General features: G+C 38.8%; 1 protein-coding gene across 1 annotated transcript in view; it reads right to left on the bottom strand.

Moving 5' to 3' along the window:
• TDRD1 (tudor domain containing 1) overlaps positions 1 to 12,939 on the bottom strand; it is a 34,588-nt gene that overhangs the window by 10,609 nt on the left and 11,040 nt on the right. The window contains exons 10-17 of the mRNA XM_054581226.1: positions 11,624 to 11,795; positions 10,474 to 10,560; positions 8,333 to 8,500; positions 8,103 to 8,210; positions 7,051 to 7,221; positions 4,892 to 5,134; positions 4,160 to 4,297; positions 743 to 853 (exon numbers count right to left, since the gene is read on the bottom strand). Coding sequence (XP_054437201.1) covers positions 743 to 853; positions 4,160 to 4,297; positions 4,892 to 5,134; positions 7,051 to 7,221; positions 8,103 to 8,210; positions 8,333 to 8,500; positions 10,474 to 10,560; positions 11,624 to 11,795 — 1,198 coding nt within the window. The remainder of the gene's footprint in view (positions 1 to 742; positions 854 to 4,159; positions 4,298 to 4,891; positions 5,135 to 7,050; positions 7,222 to 8,102; positions 8,211 to 8,332; positions 8,501 to 10,473; positions 10,561 to 11,623; positions 11,796 to 12,939) is intronic.

The raw sequence follows: 12,939 nt of genomic DNA, 5'->3' as shown, positions 1-12,939 counted from the left end.
ACAACTCCCTAAAAGAAGAGTACTCAAAATCAATATTTAAAATTATCCCCCAAATTTTTACAGCACATTTTTACCTCTGATACAAACTGAAGCTTTCATTCTCCCCCGATCCTTAAACAAACAGATTATGAAGGTAAAACAGTAAACCTGAACGTGTTTGTCAATCTGGGAGACTTCTAATACTCTTGCCACTACTGAGAGATTGTTTCACTTGTTCCTTGGTAAAATAATATAAAAAATAAATAGTAGAAAAAGTTTTGCAATGAAATTAAATTTATTTTCAAAATAAATATGCAGAGGATGGCCAGAAGACAATAAATCTGCAGTAAAGAGATCTTCCATTATTTAATGTGTTTTAATATTATCAAAAATTCTGGAAAGAAAAACATTTAACAAAGTTTAACAAAGTTTAGGTATGCAAGTATCATTTGGAGGTTCCTTGTTACAAAGAGAGAAGAGAAAAACATCATCTTAAGCATTCATTTAAGATCGAATGTGAAAAATAATTGCTTCAACATCAGGAAAAAAATACATATTAAAAATAAGGGTTGATAAAACCTATATAATTTTATTAACCAGTGTCACCCCAATAAATTCAACAAATTTAAATTTGAATGTAAAATTTAAATTTAAATAAAGTTAAAATTCAATAAATAAAAATTGAAATTAAAAAAAAAATAAGGGCTGAATGTCAAGAAACAAAGGTTCTGGTGAAGTCAAGGTTGTACCAGATGCAACGTACCCGCAAAAAAAGCACAACAAGGCTGCCCTATTTGGGCCTTAAAGTCACTGGACAACTTCTGCTGACAGAACTCTGCTAGTGACTTGTTCAAATCGTTGAGTTTCTTTAAAGCTGAAAATACAATACACATATAGCATTTAATATTAAAAAAACATACAGAATATAGATTTTTCTTTAAATCTGGAAAATGCTTTAATCATAAAATCTCTGGGACATCCCTGAACAATTATTAAGTACACCAAATGCTCTCCCCTTCTCCTTATTAAAAAGTTGGGCAAATAAGCCACTGCTTAGTTAACCCTCGCAGTAAGCCCCACACCGATGACTTGCTGAGCACGGCGACAGGACCATGGCATTGTTTTCAGGAAACCAGAGCATGCGCTCTGCATACAGACAAGAAAACAGGGTACAGGCCTGCGCAGAAAGGGAACTTCCACACAAGCAGTGCTGAAGCAATCTACATAGTGTTATGGCACAGGTAATGCCTGCTAGAAAAACCCAGAGAGGGGAGCCCTGTGTGCCCAAAGTTTCACAGAGAACTTCAAAGTCTGACATGTTTGATAGAAAAGGAGAGGGTGTTCCCAAAGGTAGAAATGGCCCTGAGGTCAAGCACAGGATTAAGAATCCAAAAAACACCTGATGGGTCTCTTAGTAGTAACAAGTATTCCCAAATTATGTGAGATGTTAACTGTAGAGGAAACTGGGTAAGGGGAACACAGAAACTCTGTGTACCGTCTTTGCAACTTTTCTATAAATCTCAAATTATTCCAAAATAGACAGTGTAGTCTGGCAAAGCAGAGAAGTGGGAAGGCGAACCACTATGAAAAACACCAGAGACGGGCTTGGAGACACAGACCACAGAGAGCTTCAAAAGGCCAAGGAAAAAGGCCTGAACACGCAGGAAGTCAAAGAAAAACACATATCGTTTAAGTATGCGTCAAAGACCCATTAGCACAAGTGGAAGTCGCCTTTTAGAGGGGTCCAAAGGAGAAAGCTGAAGGGCACACAGTCAGAAACAGCATGGGAAAGGCGCCCTCACACACTGCTGGTGGGAGTGAGCGCATCAGCCTCCCGAAGAGCTGTCTCGCAAAAGCGCAAGCATGCCTCTCCTCTGACTTCATACTTAACGTTAGGAGTTGGTCCCATGGATGCACTCTCAAAACAGGATCACCGAGTGCAAGCATTGTTCGACTAATAAATGCTTGTAAACACTAATCCTCTAGTTGTCCAAACCTAGGTTAATTAAATTAGGATAAATCCACACAGTGGAAAACCGCATAACCATGAAAAAGAATGGAAACAGCAGCAATATGTAATCTTGGATTGGATCCTAGAAAAGTACGCTAGTAGAAATGGACAAGGACATCTAGTGAAATCTAAATAAAGCCTGAAGTTTAGCTCCTAGTGATATACCAATGTTGGTCTCTTAGCTGTAACAAATGTCCAATTATGAAAGATGTTAACTGCAGAGGATGCAGGGTGTACAGGACCTCTTTGTATCATCTTTGGAACTTTTCTGTAAATATCAAATTATTCAAAAATAGGAAGTGTATTAAAAAAAGGGAGAGAAAACGCTATGTGAACTGAAGTCCAAGATAAAATGTGAAGAAAAGAGCACAATGCAAAAATCATATATAGGTAGTGCTTTACCATTTATGCCTACATAAGAAGAGATATATACACTTTTATCCATATAAGCATATGTATAGAGTATATACTCCTGAAAAGCTGTTTAGAAAACTGAGAAGAGGAAATGAAAAACTTACTTTCTATTATATACTCTTTTGTAACTTTTAAAAAAGATTTCGTGTATTTATTTTTTAGAGAGAGGAGAAAGGAGAAAGAGAGGGAGAGAAACATTGATCAGTTGCCTCTCATGTGCCCACAACCGGGGACCTGGCTGGCAACCCAAGCATGCGCCCTGACCAGGAAACGAACGACCTTTGGGTTTGCAGGGGGGCACTCCACCCACTGAGCTACACCGGCTGGGACTCTTTTGTAACTTTTTAATTTTGTACCATGTGCTTGTAAGTCACCAATGAAAATAAAAGTAACTAAAAATATTTTGCATTTTATCTTATATGAAATAGTGTCCTATTTACCAGATGATTCTGAATGAAGAGAGAACAAATCTCACAAACTGGTAGCCAGAAAGGAGCTCAGTTATTTAGTTTAACATCTTCAACTGATGGAGAGAAAAACGCAAGATTCAGAAAAGTTAAACCAATGATACTCATTGGAATGGCTCAAATGAAAAAGATAGAAAATAGTGCTTGTGAGCATGTGCAGCAACTAGAACACTTAAATTAACAACTGTCATATTCACTTTGGAAACTGGCATTCATTGATCAAAGCTGAAAATACACATGCCCTTTTAAGATAGGGCCAGTAATTTCATTCATAAGCACATAATCAATGGAAACACGTGCACACATGCACTAAATTATTACAGAATGTTCATATCAACATCGTTTTACAGCTCAAAACTAGAAATAACCCAAACGTTCAACAGTAGAAACAAATAAGAAACTGCAGTACATTCATACAATGGAACACTATACAGCAACAAAAAAACAACAGTTACATGTAAAAAAATAATAGCCCAGTCTAAAAAACAATGAAAAATAAGCAGCAAGGCACTGAAGAGTACGTGTTGTACAATTCCATTTTTATGTAAGTTCAAAACCAGAAAAATCTAACCTATGCTAGTGGAAGGCAGGATAGTATTTACTTTTGAAAGAGAGCAAGGCTAGTGATAGGAAGAGACATAAAAGAAACTTCCCAGTGCCTGGTAATGTTTAATTTCTAGGCCTACTTGTTGGTTATTCAAGTGTTTTGACTTTGTGATAATTTATGACACCCTTTTATTTGCGCACTTATTTATATGTATGTTGTATTTCAATGAAATCAACAATTTAGGAAACCCGATCGGCATGACTCCGTGGATTGGGCATCATCCCACATAGCAAAAGGTTGGAGGTTTGATTCCTGTTCAGGGCACATGCCTGAGTTGCAGGCCAGGTCCCCAGTTCGGGGTATGCAAGAGGCAACCTATCAGACTACCTATCAAAAAGTTTCTCTCACACATCGATGTTTCTCTTTCTTTCTTTCTCCCTTCTTTCCCCTCTCTCTGAATATAAATAAAATCTTTTTTAGAAAAACTGAATTTAAGAGGCATTCTGTAAAATCTAAATTGATTTAAATATAAGAAGTGATGTTGGAAACAGAAATAAGGGCTTCACATGGAATAAAAGGACTAAATAGAACCAGATCTTTCTTGAAAGTATAAATAACCATTTGGCCCATCTTGGAAAGAGAGTACTTTTATCACTCATTAAACTCATCTTGAATTATTATCTACACAAATGTATTTGTAAAAAATAAAATAAAATAAAATGAATGCAAGAGTCAACTTACCATCCTCTTCAAGCACATGACAATAAAATTCTCCAGGACTGTATATCATACAGACCACAACATCTACTGTTTGGTTAACAGCAAGTCCAACCCATGTCCATGCCAATGGATTTAGTTTTGCTTCTCCATCCAAGGGAACTATGAAAATAAATGAACACCTTGTAAAAAACAAATAGCCTGAGAAATCTGCTTTGGAAGGACCGAATTTTCAATGATTTTCTTAATGAATTTATAAGAAAGTTTACCACTACTACAGTTAACCATTACTGTCCTCAGTGAATTTCACATTTCAAATCCATTCACATTTGCGACTGATATTCAGCTACCCATGACCCATAAAACTTTCAACAGTTTCAGTTCCCAAACACACTCTGAAATGTATTTGGATGAATGCTTGATTTTTTCCCCCCCTAAGATTTTATTTATTTATTAAGGGAAGGGAAGGGAGAAAGAAAGAGAAGGGAAGCATCAAATGGTTGCCTCCCACACGCCCCCAGCCAGGGACCTGGCCCACAACCCAGGCATGCGCCCTGACAGGGAATCGAACTGGCAACCATTCAGTCCGCAGGCCATCTCTCAATCCACTGAGCCACACCAGCCAGGGCTAAATATTTGGTTTAAAAAAAAGCAACAAGTACTCAGCATAATCCTTTGTGAAAGTATGAGAACTCACACATTCACGAAACCATCTGACCTCCAGCATGAACGTTGTCTGGTTGACGTTTTACTTACCACTCGCTTCTTTTATGTCACTAGATTTCTCTGTCACTATCCCCTTCCCCCGGACGGCAAAGCCTGCATCTATGAGAACTTCAGTAACACTGATGTTGGGTGTCTCAGATTTATCTACGAGCTCCACCAGGGAACTGTTTTCCAACTTGTCCACCACTTTCACCGTCATCATTTGGTTCTGTACAACTTTTTTCATCAGACAAATAGCTTCTGGAGTCCAAATTCCTAATGATGGCTTTATTCCTAACAAAGAATTTTTTAAAGTATGTTAAAATATTTCTTATAGTAAGCATTTAGAAATTCCGCTTCTAATTTTCAGAAAGGTATATTTAGGTAACCTGTGACAAACATTGGAACCAAAACCTTCCATCTGAGCAGAAGGAATAAAGGCAAAATTACAAAGAAGCCCGTAAAGAGCTTCCATATGTCTATGTTAAAAAAAAAAAATCCATTGATATGAAATATTCAGAAAAGCCAATCTGTAAAGACAGAAAGTAGATTACTGATTGCCTGGCGTGTGAGGATTAACTATACATGGGAACAAGAGATCTCATTTGGGAGACAGAAGGCTTTGAAACTGGGTTATAGTGATGATTGTACAAGCTGGTAAATTTACTTAGAAAAATCTTTTAACTACATGCCTAAGACAGTGAATTTTGTGGTCTATGTAAATCATGTCTCAATAACATTGTTAAGAAAATAATAAAAGTATAAAACAATCCAGGAAGAAACAGTGGTCCCTTACATTAGTACATGATAAAAACAGTTGTGGCACTTACTGAAAGGGCACTTACAAATCATTAACCCCAAGCTTATGTTTAGTTTATAAAATAGAAGAGCCAGTAACCTATAAAAAAGCATTTGGACGCACTGGTAATAAACCAAATTAAAAGAATTTCATGTTTAGCTTATCAAAATTGGCCAAGGTGAAATAATATGGGCTGGCCAAAAGTTTGTTTAGTTTTTTCCATAAGACAAAAGACACATTTTTCATTTTCACCAATAACTTTCCTGATTTGGCTAATTTGAGTATGTCGGCTATCTCCCGCGAGGCATAATGCTCATTGTTTTCCATTAATGTCTCAATTTGATTGCAATCAACTTCAACTGGTCTATCTGACTGCGGAGCGTCATCCAGCGAGAACTCTCCAGCACAAAACTTTGAAAGCCGCTTTTGACATGTTCAGTCAGTCATAGCTCTTTCTCCAGGCACTGCACAGATTTTTTTTTTTCTCATTTCAGTTGAGTTTTTACCTTTCTTTAAATAATAAAGCATAATGTGCCGAAAATGTTGCTTATTTTCTTCCATCTTCAGTATTAAAATGGCTATACAAGAATTCACCAATTTTGGTTACTTTTTTTTTTTAATGTACACCGATATGACAGCTGTCACAATACAATTGAACAAGACTGTTTCAAATGAAGTTAAAGCCAATTAAACACTACTAGAGCCATCTTACAGAAAAAAACAGATGAAACTTTTGGCCACCCAGTACCTATTTGGTGCACCAACGTGTGAAGGAATTCACCACCTCCTGCCTTTCTGGTAGGGGCGTCGACCAGTTCAACCCCTTGTGAAGAACAATCCAACATGGAAAGAAGCATATCCACTGAGGCCTTCATTACTCCTAAGGACATATTTTGCAACATACCTACATCTTGCAACCTAGGTTAAGTAAATCATCTTGGAGGGGTTGTAAAATGTAGGTAAAAAACACTGTTAAAAACAAATACTTGGAAATAACTAGTTAATTTAGGGCACATTTAAATGAAGGTTATAGGGGCCACGTACTGACACGGAAAGAAGACCCTGCTGTGAGTGGGACAAACTGCACATACAGCAGTTTCCAAGCACATGCTGCAACATTCATGTCGCTTTTATAAGCAGGATTCCCTCTACTTCATGTAGTTCATAGGTTTCCATGATATTAATGGTGCAGGCTCCATAAATAGCAAGAAAAATCCCCGCTCAATTTCATAACAGTAAATTTTGTTTTATTATAGTGTTTCCTAAATGTTCTATTAAGAAATATTTTTATGTGAAGATAAGTTACATCTGAATACAGTCTTTTATCTTATCAGTAGTTTAATTTCAATTCTAATACCACTACTTGTAGTTTTAGTAGCTTAAGAATATGAGGATGGTAAAAATGTCCTACCTGCCAGCACACACTTTATTGCCTGCATGGGCAATTCCAGCAACTTCGGAGTTATGGAACACAGTCTTTTCAAACTAAGGATTTCAAAATTCCCGTAATCTACGTATCCAACCAGCACAGATTCTTCAGATGCATAAGCCAAAACGGAGGCCCGGTACCACTGGTCATCCTCTGAGAAAGGGAGACTCAGTTTCAAAATTATTTTCCCATGTAGCTAGAAACCAAACTCTTCTTCCCAAATTTAGAAATGGTCCTTTGTGCATTTTAATGTTGAGCTTCATAATTACTCACACTCCTATCTTCGCTTAACAGAAGCCTTCAACTCCTACAGTGTCACCTTTATTCTCACCTTACTGACTACTCACGCTGTATGTATGCTGTCATTATTTATTTCCATGCCTTGTCTGCCTAGTAGACAGCTCATTAGGACAAAGACCACGTTTGGTCATGTCAGTCCCCTACGTCTTGTTCAGTACACGGACCATTTGCCAAGGCATCAAACAGAGCTAATGTCAGAATGCCTGGCAGCATGAGTGAGCCAGACGCCACCGACCCATGAACCCTTTCCCGGAGGCCTACTTGTACCTCCCCTCCTGTGAGGCTGCTGGGCCTCCGTCAGCCGAGAATCGCAGAACCGAGGCATCCAAGGCCAGGCCTGCGCAGTTACTTACACAGGCTGAGCCCCGACAGCTCTGGGCTGCCAGGCTGGCCCTCTGGCTGTTCCAAAGAACGCTGGTGAGGACATGACCCCCTACCCCCACCCCCTTCGCGTGCTGATGTAAACGGAGTTATCTGCACCAGTGTCCAACAACTGCGGGGCTGATAAAACAGTAAAACCTCCTTTCCTCACTCCGCGCCCCCCGCCGCCACTCTCTCTCGCACAGCCCCTGTTGCTTGCACACTTCTGTTTAGTTTAATTGGACATATTTAAAAACATAATCAGTGCACTTTATTACTTGTTTCAAATAGAGCCATCATGTGAACTGAAGAGTCCATCTCATCTGCATGTACTTAACTCTAGTGAAGAACACAGCAACGCTCTCCTTCCTTACCCGAGAACTGGGCGCAGCAGAGGTCGCCGATGGCTGGGTAAAAATCCGAGCGGGGAGACATCCGACCACAGTACTCGCGAAGGGAGGCCTGAAGTTCGGCCAGCTTATCTGCAGGTATAGATCACTTCTTAAACAAAAGGAATGCACATCTACACATTATCTTCATTTTTGCATGTTGAATCTCCTGAATTATATTATCTGGACAGCACAAATTGAGAAGATTTACTTACATCCACTTTGTAGTTTTTGACAAAAGAAGTCTTCTGGAGTCTGAATGTGGGAAACCACACCATAAAACTCATCACCTATGTTCAAAGTTAACACTTTGGGGATTAAGTCTCTCTTGTCTACTACAATTTTGTTCTCAGCTGTCATTTTTCCAACATCTTCAGGCTCACCTTATCAGAAAACAGAAAAATAAGTCACGTTGGTTTCAATAATCCAATTTTCCAGCTTTTCAGGCCCAACCACGCTTTCCGCACCTCCAGGCCTTACCAGGTGCTGTTCTCGCCCTGCTCCCTTGCCAAAGTCCTCCCAGTCGCCAGCAGCCTGATAATTTCTTGCTCGGTGGGGTGTCACTCTGAAAAGGCTCCTCTCCAAGTCTGGAATTAGGAGCCTTTCCCAGGTGCTCCCCGCCTGCGCCCTGCACATCCTCATTCCCACGGTGTCTGTGTCTGTGCTGCACACCCCCATGGTGCAGTAGCAAAGCAGGTGTTGCTCAGTGGTTCCTGTTCCTCCCGCCGATACCTCTGCAGCATCTGCTACTACTGCGACTGCCTCCCAGAAGCCTCTGCCGTGCTGGCGCTCCGGCAACAGTTCCCCCATGCTCCTCCCGTCCTGCCCAGCATGGCTTCTCGTGCGATGGCGTAGGCCCCCACTGTCCTTCCTCACTCCATACTTTCCCAAAGACACCACCAACGCTTCTGGTTTCAACCATGACTGCTATGAAACCAGGAAGTGTTTGGTTTTTCTTCTCTAGATGGCAAAGCACTACTGAAAGCTTTTAAGCAGAGTTGTCACACCAAAATTTGGGTTTTAGAGATGTCATGTAGGCAGTAGTGTAAGAATACAGACAGGAGACAACAAAATAAATAAATAAAAATCAAAGCATTGTTGTAATTGTCTTGAATGTTAAGGATTCCTGAACTTAAAAAAAAAAGGGGGTTAATAGGAAAAGAAAGGAAAAATACATACAAAAAGGATACTTGGGGGGAAGAATCAGTAACTATTTCACAACCAAGCAGAGCAAGAGATGTGAGGTGAAGGAGAAGGTAGACTCAAGAACTAACTGTTTGTTTATATGATCAGATGAGTCTAATCATAGCATCATTAATCTAGAGATCACCTCTGGATTAATGTGCAGAAACATGCTAGAACTTATGTGTATGACCCATGGACATGAACTAAGGGGGGGACTGCCAGGGGGAATGGGGGATCTGGGTGGAGGGGGACAAAGGGGGAAAAATTGGGACAACTGTAATAGCATAATCAACAAAATATATTTAAATAATAAAGTAGCGTCATGCGCTTCATAACAATGTTTTAGTCAATGATGAACTGCATATACAACAGTGGTCCTGTGAGGTTAAGAAGTTGAAAAACTCCTGTGACGCTGTAACATCGCAGCACGATGTCCTGCTCCTGAGTTTGTGCTGAGGCTGCTGGAAACAAACCTATGAGTGGCCAGTCGAGCACAAACCATTACAGCGCAGGCTACACCAGCTAGGTTTCTGTAAGTACACTGCGTGATGTTTGCACAATGACAAAAATCACCTAACGACACATTTCTCAGAACATACCCCTGTGGTTAAGCTGCACCACCCTGTAACTGGGTGTAACTGGGTGACTGTAACTGGGAAAGGAGAAAGCAGACGACAGGAAAGGACCCATAGGACTAGGCAGTGAGAAAATAAAATGCTCCTGGCAAAACTGGGTCCTCACTGAAGTAAATGAAAAGGACACACATGCAAATAAAAGTAAAAAGTTAAAATGAAACACCATCCTACTAGGACAGAATGTTACAGCCCTGTTTATTAATACCCAAGTAAGGAAGAAAAACAAATTAAACTGAGGAAATGTTAGCTAAAAATCCCTCAACCCAAAGCATTATGATACTTAGTGCTTTTTAATCTCTGATGATTGTGCTGTCAAGGATTAATCTGAAAGATCGGGAAAAACCTAGGCGGGGAAGACTGAGAATACAAACAGGTACTACTAAATTTGAAAAAATCACCTTTCATGTACAAAGCTTATAGGATGGTTAGCATTTCCATTAATCTGACGCTGTGATGGCTGTGTTTTTTGTTTAGTAGAGAAGATACTCTTCAATAACTAAGTTACTATCCTGTTCACTATTAATGTGTATACTCACTTTGGTTTGCGCTTTGGTTCTCAGAATTTTGTCCCTCAGGTATCAAGCCATACCCCATTTCTACAAGCAAATGGTCTATGAGTTTTCCTAAAAGTGATTAAGAAAACAGATTGACATTGAGATATATACTAAATATTAAGGAAAAGCATAAATATAAAACAAATGAGTCATAATTACACGATTTAGAGATCACAGCTATTAATACAGTAGCATATTTCTTACTAGTTCAGTTTCCATGTACAAAATATGTTTTAGTAATTCTCAGCTTTAAAAGTTAAGACAAAATTCCTATGATCACTTGACAAAAGTTCATGAAAAGATTTCACTTCAAAATTCTGATTAACATGAAAGATTAAGCACCTCCACACTGGTGGGCTTAGAAAGACCACCATTTATGAGAAAAAAATGAATTGAAGGCACAAGACTACTACTTCTCAGACACGAAACAAGGCTGAAACAAGGATCAGCCAGCACTTCTAGTTCTCCAAGGTCATCATACACATACATACCAATGAAACAAAACATAGATTTTTATACTTAATTTTACAACAGAATTAACTGCATTTTCTACCAAGTCACCAACCGACCCTGACCCTCTAAACGTAGAGGAGTAGTACCTTGGAGACTGAGAGGCAATTATAAGCACACCATTAAGAAGACCCTTTTCAAAGAGCCACAAGGCCAGGATGGTAGAGCAGGATTCCAAAGTGTTTCCATTTCCACAATGTGAACACTACGTACTTACAGTCTCGGTGCTAACAAAATACAGTTCCGAGAAGGCTGTTCCAAGAAAAAGCAACGATGATAAAAGAATGAATGAATTCATAGAGAAATTTCTGAGCTCCTCAGGAAAAGAGCAGAAATTAGGAGTCAATACTATTATGGCTATATTAAAAGGATAATGTAGTTATCCCACACAAAGTCTAGATCTAGCCTTTTAAACCATTCAGTTTTATGAATGTGTGCCATGTCTGTAACAAATGCCACCTTCAAGGGCAGGGCCAAGGCCGTGTTTTCAATCACAGCCTGAATGACCCCTGAGCAGAGCTTACTGGACCTCACTTCATGTTTCTAGTCCTTCTCTGAGTAACAGGCAGATACTAAGTAAGATATTAAGCACTCCATTTAAAAAGAAAGAGACGAGTCTCACCTGAACCGGGCAGCATAATATCCACAGCAAAGGTAACCACTTCCTCTTTTAAGATGTCAACAATCTTTACAGAGCAGTACTGCTCCATTAACAGTGATTTAATAGTTTTGATACAGTCATTGCTCCAATTCCCCTCTGCTGGGATAACGCCAGCCACAAAGCACTTTATGGCCTGAAAAATTGTGCACAAGTTACTTAAAAAAAAAAATCAGTATTTGAAAATGACTTTTTCTAATTAATTACATGATGATTTTATAAGATAATGTATTTCCTGCAGAAAAATTATCAAAACTCTTCAAAAGTAGTAAACAAACAAGCAATTTTATGTGTACTAATTTTTTTCTTTGGGTACTCTATTCACAATGCTTTGATTTTTGAGACTTGAAGCTTGAGAAGTTAAAAAAAGGAAAATAATTATCCCTCAATTACACATTAATTCAAGTCACTTTCAAATAATGTAATAAATATAAAAATGATTACTTTTAGTTTTTATTTTTAAAGGTTTTATTTATTTATTTAGAGAGAGGGGAAGGGAGGGAGAAAGGGAGAGAAACATCAATGTGTGGTTGCCTCTTGCATGCCCCCTATTGGGGACCTGGCCTGCAACCCAAGCATGTGCCCTGATTGGGAATCGAACTGGCGACCCTTTGGTTCACAGGCTGGTACTCAATCCACTGAGCCACACCAGCCAGGGCAAAAAATTATTATTTTTATAGAGCAGATTGATAAAATGTGCCTAAAAATGCTAACAGTAGCCAAGAAAACCAATGAGTGTTTATGTATAAAAGGATATGCCAATTGGCACTAGTGGCAGGATAGAACAAGCAAATACTGTGTTCATCAAAACATTAAAAACAGCTCCTTTGGGATCCTATTAGGAATTTACAAAGTAAAAGAGACTCACACAAGGAGGAAACAAATCAATGTTTTTGTTTAGTTGCTGGATTCTGTTTACTGGAATTACTTCTTCATTTCCATAATCAATATATAAGACTTGTGCCTTCTTTTGCAGCACATCAACATCTTGTATTATTGCTCTGTTCCAGGTCTGAAATTAAATAAAATGGTACTCTACTTCAAAACAGCATCTCACAATCTTGGTTTAAAAATTCTCAACCAATTTATAGAGCGCGCAAAGGAAAGGCTATTATTCTACGTCAGGGCACTCAATTAACAAGTTAACATAATTTCTAATAATCTTGCTAAGAAATCCCTAAACTTGTCTAATTAGATCACTTTAATATCCACAAATATTGCCAAGCTATTCTAGTCCAGCAGACTCCATGACACACTGCTGGTTCAGCTATGCAAACAAA

Source organism: Pteronotus mesoamericanus, unplaced genomic scaffold, assembly GCF_021234165.1.
Source record: "Pteronotus mesoamericanus isolate MK-2021 breed Mesoamerican mustached bat unplaced genomic scaffold, CSHL_Meso_final contig_657, whole genome shotgun sequence".
NCBI classification, from domain to species: Eukaryota; Metazoa; Chordata; class Mammalia; order Chiroptera; family Mormoopidae; genus Pteronotus; species Pteronotus mesoamericanus.
Note: the sequence above shows the minus strand (reverse complement) of the source record. Positions and strands in the feature narration are given on the sequence as shown.